The sequence below is a fragment of the Rhinoderma darwinii genome, chromosome 1 (assembly GCF_050947455.1).
Source record: "Rhinoderma darwinii isolate aRhiDar2 chromosome 1, aRhiDar2.hap1, whole genome shotgun sequence".
Lineage (NCBI taxonomy): Eukaryota > Metazoa > Chordata > Amphibia > Anura > Rhinodermatidae > Rhinoderma > Rhinoderma darwinii.
In genome coordinates this window covers 2795918-2818074 of record NC_134687.1, presented here as the reverse complement: position 1 = coordinate 2818074, position 22157 = coordinate 2795918, and the positions used below count along the sequence as shown (strand labels likewise).

Sequence of the window (22157 nt, the reverse complement as noted above, 5' to 3'; positions counted from 1 at the left end):
TACATATATACAGAACCAGAACAAAACTCAGTACATAAATACAGCAACAGAACCACGCTAAGTACACATATACAGAACCAGAACAAAGCTCAGTACATATATACAGCTCCAGAACCAAGCTCAATACATATCTACAACACCAGAACTAAGCTCAGTACAGAAATACAGCATCAGAACCAACCTCAGTACATATATAGAGCACCAGAACCAAGCTCATACATAAATACAGCAGCAGTACAAAGCTCATACATATATACAGCACCAGAGCAAAACTCAGTACATATATACAAACACTAGAACCAAGCTCAGTGCATATATACAGTTCCAGAACGAAGTTCATACATATAAACAGCCTCAGAACCAAGTTTACATATATACAGTACCACAACCAAGCTCAGTACATATATACAGCACCAGAACAAAGCTTAATGCATATATACAGCACCAGAACGAAGCACAGTACTAATATACAACACCAGAACAAACAACAGTAAATAAATACAGCACCAGAACAAAGCTCAGTATATATATATATATATATATATATATATACACACATACACACACACTAACGTTCCTTATTTTTGCAAGAAAAGCACAGTTTTTTTCCTTATATATATACACTACTGTTCCCTTATTTCCTTATTTTTGCAAGAAAAGCACAGTTTTTTTCAATGAAGATAACATTAAATTAATCAGAAATACACTCTATACATTGTTAATGTGCTACATGACTATTCTAGCTGCAAACGTCTGGTTTTTAATGCAATATCTACATAGGTGTATAGAGGCCCATTTCCAGCAACCATCACTCCAGTGTTCTAATGGTACATTGTGTTTGCTAACTGTGTTAGAAGGCTAATGGATGATTAGAAAACACTTGAAAACCCTTGTGCAATTATGTTAGCACCGCTGTAAACAGTTTTGCTGTTTAGAGGAGCTATAAAACTGACCTTCCTTTGAGCTAGTTGAGAATCTGGAGTATTACATTTGTGGGTTCGATTAAACTCTCAAAATGGCTAGAAAAAGAGAGCTTTCATGTGAAACTCGACAGTCTATTCTTGTTCTTAGAAATGAAGGATATTCCATGAGAGAAATTGCCAAGAAACGGAAGATTTCCTACAACGGTGTGTACTACTCCCTTCAGAGGACAGCACACACAGGCTCTAACCAGAGTAGAAAGAGAAGTGGGAGGCCCCGCTGCACAACTGAGCAACAAGACAAGTACATTAGAGTCTCTAGTTTGAGAAATAGACGCCTCACAGGTCCTCAACTGGCAGCTTCATTAAATAGTACCCGCAAAATGCCAGTGTCAACGTCTACAGTGAAGAGGCCACTCCGGGATGCTGGCCTTCAGGGCAGAGTGGCAAAGAAAAAGCCATATCTGAGACTGGCTAATAAAATGAAAAGATTAATATGGGCAAAAGCGCACAGACATTGGACAGAGGAAGATTGGAAATAAGTGTTATGGACAGATGAATCGAAGTTTGGATCACACAGGAGAACATTTGTGAGACGCAGAACAACGGGAAAGATGCTGGAAGAGTGCCTGACGCCATCTGTCAAGCATGGTGGAGGTAATGTGATGGTCTGGGGTTGCTTTGGTGCTGGTAAAGTGGGAGATTTGTACAAGGTAAAAGGGATTTTGAATAAGGAAGGCTATCACTCCATTTTGCAACGCCATGCCATACCCTGTGGACAGCGCTTGATTGGAGCCAATTTCATCCTACAACAGGACAATGACCCAAAGCACACATCCAAATGATGCAAGAACTATTTAGGGAAGAAGCAGGCAGCTGGTATTCTATCTGTAATGGAGTGGCCAGCGCAGTCACCAGATCTCAACCCCATAGAGCTGTTGTGGGAGCAGATTGACCGTATGGTATGCAAGAAGTGCCCATCAAGTCAATCCAACTTGTGGGAGGGCCTTCTGGAAGCATGGGGTGAAATTTCTCCCGATTACCTCAGCAAATTAACAGCTAGAATGCCAAAGGTCTGCAATGCTGTAATTGCTGCAAATGGAGCATTCTTTGACGAAAGCAAAGTTTGAAGGAGAAAATTATTATTTCAACTAAAAATCATTATTTCTAACCTTGTCAATGTCTTGATTATATTTTCTAGTCATTTTGCAACTCATTTGATAAATATAAGTGTGAGTTTTCATGGAAGACACAAAATTGTCTGGGTGACCCCAAACTTTTGAACGGTAGTGTATGTTTCGGGACTGGACTAGTCACTTCCTCAGGAAATCTACATAATAGTTAAAGAAAACAAACAAAAAAGTATTTGAAACTAAGTGGAAGGACCGGCTATCCAACAAAGATACATAAATATAATGAGAAAAATCAAAAAGGTGCAAAATAAACATAAATCAAAAATGAAAAAATTCATTAAAAAACACCAAAATATTAAAAACGATTAAAGGGGTTTGCCCATCAGGGACATTTATGGCTTATCCACAGGATATGCCATACATGTCAGATAGTTGCAGGTCCCACCTTGGGGACCCGCACCTATCTCTAGAACAGGGCCCCCTAAATGCCGTCCTACTTTTCTCGGTTCCTGCTGCCTCCAGGGCCACTTCGTAATTTCTGACCGTGTAATCAGGAAAACAGCGTAGCTCTCTGAATGGTGGCTACGGAAGCAGCGTAGCATGCGATATACGCTGTTTCCGTAACTGCCATTCACTTCTATGAGAGTTACGAAAACAGCTCAGTAAGCTACGTTGTTTTCGTAATTTCCGACCATGTAATCAGGAAGTGGACTGCGAGACAGCGGGAACGAGAAAGGTAGAACGGGGATTAAGGGGCCCTGTTCTAGAGATAGGTTGGACCCATCTCTGACATTTATGGCATATCCTGTGGATATGCCATAAATGTCCCCGATGGGCAAACCCCTTTAGTTCATGGAGTCAGGGGTCAATCAGTAATAGGAGATCCAGAGCACAGACCAAACTGAGGGTGTTCATAATGCTACAGAGGACAGGGAAAACAATTGTGAGGTAGTGAAGCTGATGGATCAGTTCCAGGTACATCAGAACCTGGGACGGCTCAATACTATTCCCGGCTACGTGAAATGTAGTGATTTTCAGAACAATGGGGATATGGAGGAATGTATTCGCCTCCTCACTGTAATTCGAGATACTGTGGATGATAACATTGATATATTGTATGTTGGATTGTATAATGATTCTACTGTTTCACGTGTGAATGTTGATAAGTGGCGCCTGAATGGATAAAGTGGATTGTCCTAATGGTGATCGGCAGATTGGAAGAACATGATTGTATAATAATATTTCTACTGTCTGTAAATGGTTATCACCGGCACCTGAAAAAGCTGAAGAGACACGAAGCAGCGGAACACTCACAGGAGCACTTCAGCTGCTTCGTCCTAGCGATTGGTGGTGGTCTCAGTGCTCGGACCCCCACCAATCCAAACTTACGACATGTCAGAAGTTTGTCGAACATTTAGCTACACTTTAAGAATGGGTAGAACTTCAACATTACAATGTCAGGAGATGGTGATTTTTTGCGTGTAATATGCTCCGGTTTAGGTATTCTTACCTTTTGGACTGAAAATATCGTAACAATTTTCAGAGGTGATCGAATTACCAGCTACCCTCCTGGTGTGTGCCTGCTAGGGCTTCTCGATGAGGCGCAGTGATAACATCATACCGTATATTGCTATGCAAGACTTTCCTAGCACACAAAGACTATAGCCTGGCTCAGTGGTATAATATGTTTAATAAAGATTATCCCTTATGAAAGGATCGCTTTCAAACAGAAAATGCCCTTAAAAAATTCTACAAAGTCTAAAATCCATGGTGTAAATCTTCCCTCACTATTTATACACAAAACGTCTACCAGCTCTGCCCCAACTCCATGGATCTGAGACAATATCTCAACATCTAAAGCATAAATAAAGATAGGCCAAACACAAACGATTGGCAACAAGTTATATACCCTGAATAGCCACTTTATTACAGACACTGGCCCCTTCACGATTGGAGCTTCTCTGAAAATCGGACACGTGACGGCAGAGCGTAGCAATAATTCAAGTGAGCAAGTTTTCAGGCGCTTAATTTCAGTGTGAATACACATTAGAATGGGAAAACCCAGCGATGTGAGCACTTCGAACGAGGAATGGTCATTGGTGCTAGACCAGCCCAGTCCAGTAGATCATAAACTGCTGACCTTGTGGGGTTGTCTCGTGCAATGGTGTGGACAGTATACGGAGAACGGTGTGATCAAGAAAAAACATTGAGCGAACGGGGAACCTGTGGACATCAACTCGTGGATGAAAGGGGTCAGAGGAAAATGTGAAGAATCAATCTAATGAGTGCAGCAAGTTTTCTGTGGGTCTGTTTTAGTGTGAATCCACATTGGAATTGCAGAATTAAGTGATCCGAGAACTTTGAACGAGGCATGGTGCTAGAAAAGCCGGGGCTAGTATTATAAAACTGCCAATTTTCAGAGGTGTTTTCTCGTGAAACGGTGTCTACAGTATTCCCGAGAATTGTGGGATCAAGAAAAAACATTGCACAAAAGGGGATGTCAACGACCTGTCAATGAAAGGGATCAGAGGAGAATGTCAAGAGTTGTTCTGGCGCACAGTCAAGCAAATTGCAGTCGATTACAACGTTGATGCTCCAACTAACGTTTCCGAGCGCAAAAGTCATTCCTGAGCACGGATGGTCTATGACAGCTGACAACCCGTTCAAGCGCCATTACTGTCTAAGGGAAACAGAAAGGCTAGACTCCAGTGGGCAAAAGAGCGCAAAAATTGGATAACAGAGCAGTGAAAAAACATTGTCTGGTCAGATGAATCCAGATTTCTGTGGCATCATGCTGAACGGATGATGAAAATTTGGCGCAAGCAGCATGAATTGGTGAACTTTTCCCGTCAGGTGTAACACCTAGTACACTATTTGTCACCACAAATTGCTGCGTATTTGAAGGCTAAAAGAGGTCCAATGTGCTACTAGATGGGGATCACTAATAAAAATGTATATTCATATGAAATATTTTATACACACGGCTACTTGACTGTGTGAGTTTTCTGATGTTTAGCAAGATCAGATTTCCGAGAACAATATTTTCCACATTCTGGACATGAATATGAAATCTCCTCTGTGTGAGTTTTTAGATGGTTGACAAGAGTTGATTTAGTGCAATAACAATTCCCACATTCAGAGCATGAATATGGCTTCTCCCCTGTGTGAGTCCTTTTATGTCTAACAAGCTCTGATTTCTGAGTACAACATTTTCCACATTCAGAACATCTATACGGCTTCTCCCCTGTGTGAGTTCTCTGATGTTTAACAAGATCTGATTTCTGAGTACAACATTTCCCACATTCAGAACATATATATGGCTTCTCCCCTGTGTGACTTTTCTGATGTCTAAAAAGATTTGATTTTTTATTAAAATATTTGCCACATTCTGGGCATGAAAACGGCTTTTCCCCTGTGTGAGTTTTTTGATGTTTAAGAAGGGATAATTTAATGATATAACATTTCCCACATTCTGAACATGAATATGGCTTCTCCCGTGCGTGAATCCTCTGATGATTGCGAAGATTTGATTTCCCAATAAAACATTTTCCACATTCTGGACATGGATATGACTTCTCCGCTGTGTGAGTCCTTTTATGTCTAACAAGATCAGATTTCTGAGTAAAACGTTTTTCACATTCTGGACATGAATATGAAATCTCCCCTGTGTGAGTTTTTAGATGGTTGACAAGAGTTGATTTAGTGCAATAACAATTCCCACATTCTGAACATGAATATGGCTTCTCCCCTGTGTGAGTCCTTTTATGTCTAGCAAGCTCTGATTTCTGAGTACAACGTTTTCCACATTCAGAACATCTATACGGCTTCTCCCCTGTGTGAGTTCTCTGATGTTTAACAAGAACGGATTTCTGAGAAAAACATTTCCCACATTCCGAACAGGAGTACGGCTTCTCCCCTGTGTGACTTTTCTGATGTCTAAAAAGATTTGATTTTTTATTAAAATATTTGCCACATTCTGGGCATGAATATGGTTTCTCCCTTGTGTGAGTTTTTTTATGTCGAATAAGGGATAATTTAATGCTATAACGTTTCCCACATTCTGAACATGAATATGGCTTCTCCCCTGTGTGAGCTCTGTGACGTTCAATATCACTTCTGTCTTGCTTAACAGTCTGTGATGAATCAGAAGATAGGACCTGGTTAGCAGGATCAGATGCCAGATCTTTGCTGTGATGGACTGTGGCTATATCTGGGATAATAACATGCTCTTCATATGTATCTTGTGTGATACCATCATCATCATCGGTTTTAATATCAGAAGATAGGACCTGGTTAGAAGGATCAGATGCCAGATCTTTGCTGTGATGGACTGTGGGTATATCTGGGATAATGACATGCTCTTCATACGTATTTTGTGTGATACCATCATCATCAGTTTTAATATCGGAAGATAGGACCTGGTTAGAAGGATCAGATGCCACATCTTTGCTGTGATGGACTGTGGGTATAGCTGGGATAATAACATGCTCTTCATATGTATCTTGTGTGATACCATCATCATCAGTTTTAATATCAGAAGATAAGACCTGGTTAGAAGGATCAGATGCCACATCTTTGCTGTGATGGGCTGTGGGTATAGCTGGGATAATAACATGCTCTTCATATGTATCTTGTGTGATACCATCATCATCAGTTTTAATATCAGAAGATAAGACCTGGTTAGAAGGATCAGATGCCACATCTTTGCTGTGATGGGCTGTGGGTATAGCTGGGATAATAACATGCTCTTCATATGTATCTTGTGTGATACCATCATCATCAGTTTTAATATCTGAAGATATCAGATGTCCCTCTGAGCTCCCGGTACAGTCAACTGCCGAGAAAAAAAAAAGCCATTATTTTTGAATAATAAAACCTTAAGGATTCTATTTATATTTTATAAGAATGCTATATAAAAATTGGCATACAAATTTTGGGACATGAGGCAAAATTCAACTATTAACTGGCAAAACAGACCATAATTTAACAGGAGGCCTCAAGTCGATCATGACGGCCACCAGGCTGCTCTCTTGTAGTTTTTCATTTCTTTGTTGAAGCCAACATCTTCATGGGTTTATGTTTCAGTGTGTCTGGAATCATTCTTTTCTAGTGAAATGCTCCGTGGGGAATCATACAGGGACTTGTGAGGCAATGCTATTACCGTAGGTGGTGTCCATCTCATACACTCCCTGACCACTACATGCACTTTATTACAGAGCAGGGCAGAGGGGGGAGCAGTATGGTCAAGTGTAAGGCTGAATTAGCCCATGTTATTTTCTATTAAATACTACTCAGCACCAAAAACTGCACGTGTGAATCTGCCCTTATAAGTAACTAACTGTAGCTACAATCACTAATATGGAGGCACTGGGGATCTGAAAAAGAATTTGCAGCAGTGTCCTCCACACTCTATGGGTGCTTGTCCCTGGTAGATCATGTGGCTCAGGCAACATAAAAAGTATATAAAACATACAAAAAAAAGTTTGGCCAATTCTGTACCAAGATTAGTTTCTCTTTTTCCTGAGATAACTCACAAAATTATTATAATCCTCAACATTGAAATTGCAACACCAAGAATGAAAAATTTTAGAATTGTTGAGATCACAGGATCGATAAACATGTTAATGATATGCAAATGATAAAAAAATGGAAGCAAAATATTCCAAACATCTTGATTTCTTCAGTATGGAGTATGAGCGTCACGTGCAGAAATCCCCGCACTTCTGCGCCTCGGCAGCGATCACTGAGGTTATTACTGGCTGTCTGAGGAATGTTCTGCTGCAGTGAATGCACTTCGAGCCGCAAATCATCAAGATTGGCTGCTCGCCGCTCCCTTTACAATTACCGACCAATGACGTCCCAGATGTGCTCGATGGTAGACTCCGGAGACGCTGCAGGCTAAGGTACCACGTTTAGGCCACGCAGGCTGCTCACAGTAGCAAGAGCAACATGCAGCCTGGCATTGTCCTGTTGCAAAACGGCTTTTGGGACACTTTGGAGAAATGGCTGCACCACTGGTTCCACAACCAAATAAATGTAACGCCAAGCTGTTAGTGTACCTGAAATGAAGACTAGAGGGGTCCGGTTACCATACATTAGGCCACCCCACACCCTAACCCTGGCAGTAGGACCAGGGAGACGTTCCCTTGTGAAGGCCTCTTTATGGTGTTGCCCACAAGGTCTATAGACCAATCTCCGGCTATCATTGCTTCCGAGATAAAAGCAGGACTCATTGCTGAAGACCTCCATTCCAGCCTCCATTGCCGTGCACCATGATAGCCTTTGTAAGCGGTGGCGTGTGATCAATGGAAAACCTGTAGCTGGACGTTTGGCTCGCACCCCAAAGTTGTGCAAAGACCTTCTGATGGTTTGTGTGGACACTGGTTGCCGGCCTAGGCTTTGGATGTGTCGTCCAATTTCACTTGCAGTACAGAATGGATCACTACGCTCAATTCTTCCAATCAGACGATCCGTCCATGCAGAGGTTCACCAATGTGGGCCTCTTGCGGTCATTCCTGTTAATTGTTGTCCTCCAGGACACGCAACATTGAACAGTGCTGACATCTTGGCCCAGGCGTGTATCTGCGGGTGTGATAAACCGAGGTCTCTCAGGTCAAGGATTTCGTCCCTCTCAGATTGTGACAAGTGGCGATAATTAGCACGTCGCCGAATAGGAGGTATCGCACAATCATCCCGCACCACGCGAGCTGATTTTTTAGGTTTCATGTGGCTAAAAAAAATTTATTTTCAATGTGGCTTTTATGCCGCTTCACATTCCACAGATTGAATCTGGGTGCGTAAAAAGGTGATAATTTGCAGATCTTAGTAACACCTGCTACTTCCTCGATTTGCTTAATCTTAAGGCTTCTCCTTCTTGGTGTTGCAATTTCAATGTTGCGGAGTGTATATGAAAAGGGATTTCAATAGCACTTGGTGTAGAGTAAATATAGAACTGATCATCCATAAAAACAAAAGGGACCATTAGGCAGAGGTGCCATGATTTATTTTTTTGTGGCCACATACAGTAAATTTGGGTCAGAGCCCCAGGGGAGGGGTGGGTGTCAATGTTGGAGTCTTAGCAGGAGGGGGGTGAGCAAAATGGCCAGTGGGAAGCACAGCAAACCATCACTGACCACTGTAGAGGCTCCTTAAATAGTTTTTTTACCCCCGAGATATTATCATTATTATTTATAATGTGCGGAGTGCTGGTTTATATTTGATATCTTTATTAATAGGCAGGAAGCAGCCAGTATTCAGTGGTAAGACGTTGAAGGCCCTGCCATTAGACTGTAAGATTATTAAAAATCTCTACTGCTTGTTGTTATGCCCGCAGTCGCAGAGAAGAATTCCTCCCCAATTTCTTCCCAGCGTAAAAGTCTGGTTGTCTTAAAAATATATTCGTCTGAAAATCCCCTTCTACAATTTCGCTCCCAGATTTCTTGGTCCCTTTGAAATCCTACAACAAATCAACGCTGTGTCTTATAAGCTACGGCTTCGCCCTACTCTCAAGATACCAAACGGGTTCCATGTGTCCCTCCTGAACCGATGCAGTAAATCTCCTGCCGTAATTTATTACCTGAAATTTTCATTTCCTGGAGTCTGTAGGCAGCCCACTTAAGGGTTAAGATACTTCATCTGACCGGATAGAAGAGACAGATTACTCAGCAGTAATTAAACAATTAGGAGGCCCCAGATAACCCTGAATAGAGCCCAAATCCCTTCAGAAAACGTAACGTATGCAGCAGTATATATATATATATATATATATATATATATATGGTGGGAAACTTGTGCTGCCTACGGACTCCAGGAAATGAAAATTTCGGGTAATACATTTTCCACTTCCCGATCGTCCTACGGCAGCACACTTAGGGGACTTAAAAAGCAATGAGAATAAGGGGGGGGGGGGTTAAGCTTTGGATGCTCCCACTATTACTTTTTTGCAAGGCTGAACCCTCAGAAGAGAATAAGTCGAGCCTATAATGTTTAATAAAGGTTGAGGAAGAAGACCAAGTGGCTGCTTTGCAGACTTGGTCTAAGGGGACATGGCATCTTTCTGCCCACGATGTAGATGTGGATCTGGTTGAGTGGGACAGAATATCTAAGGAGGACTCTAGGCCTTCGAAGTAGTAGCAGTCCCTGATGATTTCTTTGAGCCACCTAGCTAGTGTGGCTTTGCTGGCTTTTTTCCCTTTATTTGGCCCCTGGAATTGGAGAAACAAGCCTTCGGATTGTCTAAAAGGGGCCGTTATTTCCAGATACGCAAGTAGGGACGTCCTTACGTCTAAGAATTGTGACTCAGTAGGGGCATTATAGGCCGAGTCTAATGGTAAGACTGGCAAAACTATCTCTTGATTCAAGTTGGAGCTAGATGGTACTTTTGGTAAGAACCCTGGCATTGTTCTGAGGATAACACACTCGGGTAAGATCCTAAGATAAGGCTCTTTACAGGACAGAGCTTGCAACTCTGGCAGCTTAAGGCTTATACTGTGAAGTGGTTCAAATGGGGCACGGCCGACGTGTTTCAAAACAATGGACAACTCCCAAGAGGGCAGAGGATTGTGATAGTATGGCCTTAATGTTTGGACCGCTTTCAGGAATCTGGTTATCAGTGGATGGTTGGAGAACATCCCCTCTGAATTGGCATTAATGGCCGTCAAATGCACTTTTAACGTATTGGGTTTGAGGCCTTTCTGGTATCCCTCTTGCAGAAACCTAAATAATGTGGACACTGTATCTGGTGACCTGTCATTGTCCTGACACCATTTAGAAAATATAAGCCATATTCGAGAATATATTTTCATTGTACTGGGTTTCCTGGAGGCGAATAAGGTATTAACTACCTCATCAGAGAAGTCGTTATTTTTCATAGACTGTCATTCAGTTTCCATGCCGTTAAATGTAACCTGTCTAACGTGGGATGAAACTAACCCTCCTGTAGCAGGAGATATGGACGTAATGGGAGTTTCCAGAAGTTGCCGTTCGAGAGATTTAACACGAGCGGAAACCAATGGGGAATGATCGCTATGGCCTTCACCTTTTCGTCCCTTATTTTCCTCAATACCCGAGGAATGAGAGCAATGGGGGAAAAGACATAAATTAAGGTTTTTTTCCCAACTCAATGATAGGCTGTCCATAGAATATGGGTGATCCGACCTGTTGAGGGAGCAGAACTTCCTTAATTTGATATTCTTCGCGGTCCCCATGACATCTAGAGATGGTTTGCCCATTTTCCTGGTGATTTGGAGGAAGACTTCCAGATTCAAGCTCCACTCTCCTGTGTGAATCCGATTCCTGCTTAGCCAATCCGCTTTCAGATTCAATACTCCTCGAATGTGGACTGCGGAGACTGATCTCAGATTGCGTTCTGCCCCCGCATAATCTAACTGCATTCCTTTCTGAGGGAATAGCTTCTGGTGCCCCCTGCTTGTTTACATAAAACACTGCAGGGAGGTTGTCGGACAGCATTTGGACATCCTGACGATGGAGTACAGCCTGAAAGTGTAATAGAGCCAGTTTGATCGCCCTGAGCTCCTTCATGTTGGATGAAAGGCAGCTGTCGTGTGTGGACCATTTCTTTTGCACCCATGATGTTCCCACATGTGCACCCCAGACTGAGCCTGAGGCATCCGTAGTGAGGAGAATCCGACGAACTGATCTCAGAGACCTGCCTCGATCGAGATGGTAGGGTACCAGCCATCACATCCGAAAACATTGACATTAGGGTGTCGAGAGACACAATTCTCTTATCCCAACTTTTCAGTTTGTTGGATTGTAACATTCGGATGTGTGCCGTCGCCCAGGGTACCGCCTTGATAGCCGATGTTAGAAGGCCTAACACCCTCATTGCCTGCTGGAAGGAGCAGTGACTCAATGAAGTTAATCGCTGAACACCCTGACGGATAGAACATATCCGGTCGCTGGACAGAGTCAGTGACATTTTCTGTGTGTCTACCACGAAGCCTAAGTGCTTCAACCTGGTGCATGGTGTTAGATGAGACTTCTGGAGGTTTATGATGACACCGTGCGATCTGAGCATGTCTAGAGTGACTTTTACGTGCATGTTTTCTGACGGGGCTCTCACCAGCCAATCGTCCAGGACATCCCTTTCATGCGTAGTACTGCAGACAGTACCACCGCTACCTTCGTAAACACTCTGGGCGCTGATGTTATCCCAAAGGGCAGGCAAGTGAACTGAAGATGTAAAACTTGATGATGAAGAAGAACCGCTACCCGTAGAAATTTCCTGTGTTTCTTCAGGACCGGGATATGAAGGTATGCATCTTACAGATCGATAGTGGCTAGAAAATCTCCTTTCAGTCATATTTATGACTTATTGTACAGATTCCATTTTGAACTTTCTCTTTACAAAATCTATCACTAACCGCCACTTGTCTTCCTTTTTTGGAACTGCAAAGATAGGGGAGTACATTCCCCGACTCCGCTGAAGATACGGGAGTTCCTCCAATGCTCCCTTCCTTATGAAGTCTTGTCCAAGACTGATAACCACCGGATTTCTTCCTCTGTTTATACAGAATTAGTTTTTTGGAATGGTGTTTAGTTCAAATGAGTAGCCATTCTGGATGGTGGATCTGACCCAGATGTCCGTGGCCGTTCTTAGCCATAGGTGAACAAACTTCCCTAGCCTTCCACCTACTGGACACTCCTTTCTCTTGACGTCATAAGTTAGGATTTCTTTGAAAGGGTGATTTCTTCCTGAAGAGGGGGGGTTACCCTCTTGCTTACTTTTGAACCTACGCTGCCTGTCACCCCCATGAAAATATGTTTTGAACCTTAGGGGACCTTTTGGAACGGTTTTGAATGGCGGCCTCTTTGGAGGGCGTGGGAAGGAAATCCCTCTTTCATTTATCAACTTAAGGATGTCTTCCAGCTGAGGGCCGAAGAGAGAGGAGGGATGGAATGGTAGGGAACAGAAATGATTCTTGGATGGAACGTCCCCTGTCCATTGCTTGATCCAGAGGGTTCTGCGCGCCATATTAGAGAGAGCCAAGGATCTGGAAGATAACTTCAAGACATCCAGCGGTTCGTCACCTAAAAACTCTGCAGCCGTTTTCACGAGAGGGATATTATGTAAGATCTTCTCTCTCGGTACGCCCTCCTCCAGATCTTGAGAGAGCCGACTAAGCCATGTATGAAGGGCCCTGGCAACCGGGATGGAAGCTGATGCCACTTTACACGCCGCAGCCGATGATGAGTAGGCTTTTTTAATATCGAATCTGCTCTGTGATCCATTGGATCCTTTAAGAGTGAGGATTCCTCTGAGGGAAACACAGATTTCTTTGACAATCTGGAGACAGTCAGATCAACTTTGTGCGGAACATCCCAGTTAGAACTGAACTTGGGACCTGTTTTGTAGGTGTGTTTAAACCTCGAACCTTGATCGATGTGTCTCTCCGGCTTATCCCAATCTTTCGGGACCCAGTCTCTAATAACAGTATGGGAGGGGAGGTCTCTGTCCTTATTGACCGGAAAATAATAAAGTTGTTCCTTTTTAGGTTTAGGAGACATCTTTGTCGGTCTCCACGGTCAGCAAGTGCGGGACCTTGTCTTTATCTAACAGATAAATATTCTCTAAGGGTTCCCCATCAGAGTCCTCTGAATCCAGATCCTCCTCCGATAGATCATATTCGGAAGGGGACTGCGGAGATGCCGACCGCTTTCTACCTTTAGATTTTTTAGGCATAGCAACCGACTTAATCTCCTGAAAGGTGTCCATAAACTGATCCTTAAACCCAGATAGAAACCCCACGGCTTCAGTATCGAGGGATTGTTCAGGAGGTCTGCAATAGGAGCAGAAACTCTGGTCCCAATCCCCCGGCAGCGTTTGCTGACCACCTTTACACATATTGCGCTTGGATTTCCTCTTGCGTTTCCCTTGAGATGCAGGACTTGCCATCTGGGGAAAGAGGCATGTAATTTACAATCTAAACTGTAAGTGGCAACTAGGAAAAAACCTCTCTGACAATACACAATGAAAGTTTTGGGCACCTTAATCTCCAGGGTCGAGCAGCTTAACCAGCGCCAGATTCGTGGTACTTTCCTGAACCGCCGGGATCCAGCGAGACTTCCGTGCTCGCGCATGAGCAGTACGCACCAAGCCGGGAGAGCGCACGGTGCATGCACCGGAAGCCGGCGTACACCTCACCTGACGGCGGCCATCTTGGTACACGCATCCAGAGGTGCATGGGATCCACATCTAGGAGTCGAGGGACAGGAAACCTGTATGCCGCTCAAGAATGGAAGCGTGGCTTCTATTCCTGGTAAGATTTAGAAGCCAAGCCGAGGGACTGAGGAAACCCCCAGTATACAGCCCCCGATATCCTCATGGGTCGCAGCTTAGGCACAGAGGGCACCCCATGCATAAAGCTATCAGGTATAGATGTCTTCACTATCCATGTTCATAGAAGAGAAAAAATACGCTTTCTGAAGGGATTTGGGATCTATTTAAGGTTACCTGGGACCTCCTAATTGTTTAATTAATTACTGCTGAGTAATAGGTCTCTTCTATCCGGTCAGATGAAGTATCTTAACCCTTAAGTGTGCTGCCATAGAACGATCAGGAAAATGTGGTTGCCCCAGCGCTCATCAAAAAATTCTTCCTACGCTCTGGACTTAAGGAGAGAGGGGTAAGAGGGAGGGACTTTTATGCCCACGGTCGCTGACCGCTGGCAAATCCCAACTGCCGACGGCCGCAAGCCTCCGGAGCCTGGCCCGCTCCTTCTCCCACAGAGATGCCGGCACACCCTGCTCTCTCGCCCTGCTGTCTCCTGTAGGGTGAAATTCACTCCAAGCCAACCCAAGCATACCCTGGACTAAAAGGAACCCTGCCCACTTCCACTTTGCCTGAGTAATGTTGTGTTTTCCCAGTGTTTGTCATGCAAATGGTTACTTAGCTGTATCCAGTATCTGTGTTCAAGTCCATTGTCCGAGACGACTTCTGTGTTCAAGTCAAGTATCCAAGGCAAGTTCCGATAGTCCGGCCCCCTGCCTGCTTCTGATTATCTGGCACAAGCCAGCAAACCAGGTACTTCCGACCTAGTGATTGTCATTGACATTTTGTTTGATCAGCTGCTACTCCACTGCGGTGGAGCGGCCCAGTGAGTGGAGTGACGGTTCTCTATGACATGTCCTGTGGAGTGACGCTTCTCTATATGACGTGTTCTGTGCAGTGACGCTTCTCTATCTGGGGTCTGATGATGGGTCTCGGTTTGGTGATACCAGGAGATCGTTACCCGCCTGACTGCATTGTGCCTGCTGTAAGGTTTGGTGGGGGAGGGGTAATGCGGGTGTTTTTCAGGGGTCGGCTCCTTAGTTCCAGTGACGGGTTGATTCTTCAGCACACGAGACATTCTGGACAGTCGTAGGTCCCAGGTTTGTGGATCGGCATTTTCTGTTCCTCATGACTTGAAGAAAGACCCCAGAAGAGGGGAAGATGTCTTACTGCAGGAGGGGGGGGGGGTCTCCATATTAATGTCTATGGATATATAATGGGACGTCAGACCTCGGCCGCCGGCCTCTGCCGCATGATTTTCGTTTTTTAACTTATGTGTAATAGTTGTGTCTAAATTCTGTCTATTGTTCAAGTTAAAAGTCCAAAAATAACCCAGTGCTTATTAAACATACGAGACCTGCAGCTCAAAAATATAACAAACTCCCGGCCGTCTGAGAACTAAATGCCCAGCAGGTCCTCATGTATTGTATACCAGGAGTGCAGCGCTCCTTGTATCAAGTGACACTTAACCAGCGACATGCCACCCCACCTGGCCTGCGCGCAGTGGGACTGTCATTTGTTTCTCAACAGGACAATGACCCCAAGCACCTCCAGGCAATGTAAGGGCCATATGACCAAGAAGAAGAGTGTTGGAGGGCTGCGTCAGACGACACGGCCTCCACAATCACCCAACATAAACCCAGTTGAGCTGATCAGCGATGAGTTGGACTGCAGAGTGAAGGAAAAGCAGCAAAGAAGCGCTCAGCACCTCTGGGAACTTCAAGAATGCTGTCAAACCATTCCAGATGATGACCCCATGAAGATGATGGAGAGAACGCCAATCTTACTAGATAAGCACCCAATCCTTCTAGATTACCTCCCAATCCTTCAGCCAATCCTTCTAGATAACACCCAATCCTTCTAGATAACACCCAATCCTTCTAGATAACACCTAATCCTTCTAGATTACCTCCCAATCCTTCAACCAATCCTTCCAGATAACAACCAGTCCTTCTAGATAACCCCCAATCCTTCTAGATAACACCCAATCCTTCTAGATAACACCCAATCCTTCTAGATAACACCCAATCCTTCTAGATTACCTCCCAATCCTTCAACCAATCCTTCCAGATAACAACCAGTCCTTCAAGATAACCCCCAATCCTTCTAGATAACCCTCAATCCTTCTAGATAACCGCCAATCCTTGAAGATAACCCCCAATCCTTCTAGATTACCTCCCAATCCTTCAACCAATCCTTCCAGATAACAACCAGTCCTTCAAGATAACCCCCAATCCTTCTAGATAACCCCCAATCCTTCTAGATAACCGCCAATCCTTGAAGATAACCCCCAATCCTACTAGAGTACCCCCAATCCTAGATAAACCCCAATCCTTCTGGATAAAAACCAATCCTTCTAGATAACCCCAATCCTTCTAGCTAACCCCCAATCCTTCTAGATAACCCAAAATCCTTCTAGATAACCCCCAATACTTCTAGATAACCCAACTATTTCAGAGTGTCTCCATTTTCAATATTATGTCAGCACCCAGTAACTTACACGTCCATACATAAATTTACAAGTTAATGGTTCCTTTCCCCTAATTAGTACAGACCAGAATTGATGAAGAAAAACCTCTCGTTTACAGAGGAATATTTCATGTCCAGATGCACTGGCGTAGCTATAGGGGTCGCAGCGGTCGCAATTGCGACCGGGCCCCGAAGCCAGGGGGGCCCACGGCCCCCCGCACCACATCAATAAAAAGTTACTATACTAACTCGGGCCGCGGGCCCGTTACTATAGTAACATACTTTACTTACCTTCCTGGTTCCGGATCGCAGCGGAGGTCCTGACGTCAAGCGCTGTGCGCAGCGCATGACGTCACCACGCTATGCGCCGCGCACAGCATCGAGACGACAGAACTCCCGCCGCGGCCGAAGAGGAAGGTAAGGTTAGCCCTGACTGGCGGGGTCTGACTCCCGGGACCCGCCAATCAGCTGTTTTGAAGGGGCCGCAGCTGTCTCTGCGGGTCCCGAGAGACACATCAGCTATTGATGGCCTATCCTGAGGATAGGCCATCAATGTTTAGGGACTGTACAACCCCTAAGCCTACGATGTATCTGGGCTTAGGGGGCCCATGAGACAGAATCACAGATTGAGTGATCCTGTCTGCTGGGCCCTGTATCTAAGCCAATCACATGGTAGGCTTAGATACATGGCCCATGCGTGATCCTGTCTGCTGGGCCCTGTATCTAAGCCAATCACATGGTAGGCTTAGATACATGGCCCATGCGTGATCCTGTCTGCTGGGCCCTGTATCTAAGCCAATCACATGGTAGGCTTAGACACAGGGCCCATGTGTGATACTGTCTGTGGGACCCTGTATCTAAGCCTACCACACTGTAGGTTTAGTCGGCACACCTTGCTTGTGTTTCAGAAATTATATTTATTGGATTCTCAAGATGGATGCCAGAGGCTATATGTGCGACGTCGACGTTTTGGTCGTTTAGACCTTCGTCGGGCACTGAGCCGTACTGGGGACTCGATTGAGGAGTATCAATAATGGGTAGTAGCGCTGCTATGATTAGTAATCAGCGGCTTACCGCTCTTCATGAAGAGCGCCCATGAAGAGCGGTAAGCCGCTGATTACTAATCATAGCAGCGCTACTACCCATTATTGATACTCCTCAATCGAGTCCCTAGTACGGCTCAGTGCCCGACGAAGGTCTAAACGACCGAAACGTCGACGTCGCACATATAGCCTCTGGCATCCATCTTGAGAATCCAATAAATATAATTTCTGAAACACAAGCAAGGTGTGCCGACTACAATTCTTAACCTACATCCGGGTTGGGACCCTACCTCGAGCACCCAAGGATACCGGTGCTATCTGAACACACCATACACTGTAGGTTTAGATACAGGGCCCCAGCACACAGTAATCTTATACTGTATAAGATTACTGTCTGCTGGACCCTGTATCTAAGCCTACGTTGTGGTAGGCTTAGATACAGGGCCCCACAGACAGTATCACACATGGGCCCTGTATCTAAGCCTAACACACGTGTTACTAATCATTTTTTGTGTGTTTTCTTACAGGTTCGGTCGTTGGACTACGGCGGATTCCAGGACTACTTTGATGACAGCTTTTTTTTTTATTATCAATAAAATGGTTAATGAGGGTTGTGTGTTTTTTTTTTTTACACAAACTATCCATAGTTTATAGGGTCGTAGTGCTATAGATATGCTATGCTGTCTCATATACACACATGTTTTTGGGGCGGACACATATGTATTGGGCTATTTCCCTGACATTTTAAGCCCTGAGGGTATGTTCACACGACAGCGTCCGTTACGGCTGAAATTACTGTGCTGTTTTCAGGAGAAAACAGCACCGTAATTTCAGCCGTAATGACATGTGCAGGCGTCTTTCGCTGCGTCCATTACGGACGTAATTGGAGCTGTTTTTCTATGGAGTCCATGGAAAACGGCTCCATTTACGTCTGAAGAAGTGACAGGCACTTCTTTAACGCGGGCGTCTTTTTTACGCGCCGCCTTTTGACAGCGCCGCGTAAAAAAAATGACCGTCGGCACAGAACATCGTAAGACCCATTCTAATGAATGGGCAGATGTTTGCCAGCGCTTTTGAGCCGCATTTTCGGACGTAATTCAATGCTAAAACGCCCGAATTACGTCCGTAAATAGGGTGTGTGAACCCAGCCTTAGTGACGCCCCCGGCTGCTAGTGCTGCATTGTTGGGTCACTTAGGAGACCCAGCGATGCAGCTGAAAGATGCGGACCGTCGGCCATGAGAAGTTTGCGCGGGGGGGGGGGGGGCCCAGTAAGAATTTTTGCATCGGGGCCCATGAGCCTTTAGCTACGCCCCTGTCCAGATGGATTTTCTAATTATTATTATAATAGAACATCATGGGTCTATAATGGCTTTAAATTTTCATTAATATTTCTTTTGTATTTTGACTGAATGTGGCATTATACAGCTGAAAATACTGATAGAAGGCAAAACTTTAAAAAAAATCAACACAATATTGTTGCAGCCAGTGAATAGGTAGATAAATGACCCTTATTAATCATCTCGGTATTGAAAAGAAGCTAATGCGATACCGTGGGTTACCATAGCAACTGTAGGCCTAACGGCCCCCTAGATCTGCCATAGGTATAAAGCATCACGGGCCATGCCATAGTATGTGCCTGTGTGATTCCTCCTCTCCTCTCTATCTACACTCTTATACTGACGCCTGTGTGATTCACCCTCTCTATCTACACTCTTATACTAACAGCATGTGTGATTCCTCCGCTCTATCTACACTCTTATACTGACAGCCTGTGTGATTCCTCCTCTCTATCTACACTATTATACTGACAGCCTGTGTGATTCCTCCTCTCCTCTCTATCTACACTCTTATACTGACAGCCTTTGTGATTCCCCCTCTCCTCTCTATCTACACTCCTATACTAACAGCCTTTGTGATTCCCCCTCTCCTCCCTATCTACACTACTATACTAACAGCATGTGTGATTCCTCCTCTCTATCTACACTCTTATACTGACAGCGTGTGTGATTCCTCCTCTCCTCTCTATCTACACTCTTATACTGACAGCCTGTGTGATTTCTCCTCTCTATCTACACTCTTATACTGATAGCCTGTGTGATTCCTTCTCTCCTCTCTATCTACACTATTATACTGACAGCCTGTGTGATTCCTTCTCTCCTCTCGATCTACACTATTATACTGACAGCCTGTGTGATTCCTCCTCTCCTCTCTATCTACACTCTTATACTGACAGCCTGTGTGATTTCTCCTCTCTATCTACACTCTTATACTGACAGCCTGTGTGATTCCTTCTCTCCTCTCGATCTACACTATTATACTGACAGCCTGTGTGATTCCACCTCTCCTCTCTATCTACACTATTATACTGACAGCCTGTGTGATTCCTCCTCTCCTCTCTATCTACACTCTTATACTGACAGCCTTTGTGATTCCCCCTCTCATCTCTATCTACACTCCTATACTAACAGCCTGTGTGATTCCTCCTCTCTATCTACACTCTTATACTGACAGCCTGTGTGATTCCTCCTCTCTATCTACACTCTTATACTGACAGCCTGTGCGATTCCTCCTCTCCTCTCTATCTACACTCTTATACTGACAGCCTGTGTGATTCCCCCTCTCTATCTACACTCTTTTTTTTTTTTTAATTGTTTTTATTAACGTTTTCCAATAAGGGGTACAAAAAGTAAAAAGGGGAGGATGGGGGCTGAGAAATATACAAGACATCGAGAAAGATCAAATAATGGAATAAAGCAATAAATAAAAAAATAAATAAAAAAAGGAATATAATAAAACATATATAAATAAAATAAAAATAAGCAAAAATAGGGGGGGGGGGAACAAAAACATATCAGTCATAACCGTTACTATTAAGCTCATTATATCCATAGTTCCAATAAGTCAGGTGAGGGGATCTACATATTAGGCAAATTTAGGCTCTCCCCTCCTCGTCGGGTTTTCAACCCCAGTGTGACGATAGCATGGGCATGGAACCAGCCAAATACCCTGTGCCAGTCACACCGATATGTTATCCAAAAGCTTTCTCCGAGAAACGAGATCGCCAATAAGCAGATCAGAGGCGTGACCCCCGCAGGCATCATAAGAATCCAAATCCCCGACAACTCATCAACTCGTAGTGAACACACGTTTACAATATAGGTGCGTCCCCCATAAGTAGCTGTTCGTTAAACCATATTGTGGAGGCAAAGCAGTGTTTTATTTTCATTTGCACATTCCGCGGGAGGAGTGAGATAAAGGATTCCCAAGTATCGAAAAATTGCTTCACCTTTTGCTTTTTATGGAGAGATGTCTCCATCCAATCCATCTTCATCAGATAGGAAAGCTTGTCAAGAAACATTTTGAGCGGCGAGGCCTGATGGTGAAGCCAGGATTGTAGGATAGCCTTTACCCCCGCTGCCGCCACGTAGTGCAATAGTCTGTGTGCCCCGGGGGAACAGTGGTGAGTATCAGGGTCCAGGTACCCAAAGATTGCCCATAACGCTGTGTTAGGAACAAAGTTTGTGAGGTGTTCAGAGGTGAATGATTGTATTCTGGACCAGAAAGTTTGGATATTTGGGCAGGACCATAGACAGTGATAGAGGTTAGCCTCCGGTGTGTGGCATTTGAAGCAATGCGAGGTGGGATAGACGCCTATTTTGTGCCCTATATGCGGTGTTAGGTATGACCTATGGGAGACTTTCAATCTCATCTCCAGGAAACGTGCCGAAGGGAGAAATTTATGTGCCTGTGTCATGTGTCAAGGTCGCTAAAATGGTTGTGTAGGTGAGTGTGTGGTCATCTGTTTGCCATTTGGTTAGGGGGGGTTTGGGTTTGAGAATAATCTAAGGGCTATCTACACTCTTATACTGACAGCCTGTGTGATTCCTTCTCTCCTCTCTATCTAAACTATTACTCTGACAGCCTGTGTGATTCCTCCTCTCTATCTACACTCTTATACTGACAGCCTGTGTGATTCCTCCTCTCTATCTACACTCTTATACTGACAGCCTGTGTGATTCCGCCTCTCCTCTCTATCTACACTCTTATACGGACAGCCTGTGTGATTCCTCCTCTCCTTTCTATCTACACTCTTATACTGACATACTGTGTGATTCATCCTCTCCATCTACACTCTTATACTGACAGCCTGTGTGATTCCTCCTCTCTATCTACACTTCGATATGGACAGCCTGTGCGATCTCCCCTTCCTGAAAACTTGGACGCTTTCTCCCCTCTCCACACTCTGATCTGCCGTGTAAAACCTTCTCCTCCTCTCTGCTCCCTGCTATTTCTATCACT

At 44.4% G+C, this 22157-nt stretch overlaps 1 protein-coding gene across 1 annotated transcript in view; it reads right to left on the bottom strand.

Moving 5' to 3' along the window:
• Nucleotides 1–3724: 3724 nt before the first annotated feature.
• LOC142748276 (uncharacterized) overlaps nt 3725–22157 on the bottom strand; it is a 57094-nt gene continuing 38661 nt past the window's right edge. Inside the window, exon 5 of the mRNA XM_075855379.1 lies at nt 3725–6887. Within this exon, the coding sequence (XP_075711494.1) occupies nt 5038–6887 (1850 nt within the window). The 3' untranslated portion in view covers nt 3725–5037. The remainder of the gene's footprint in view (nt 6888–22157) is intronic.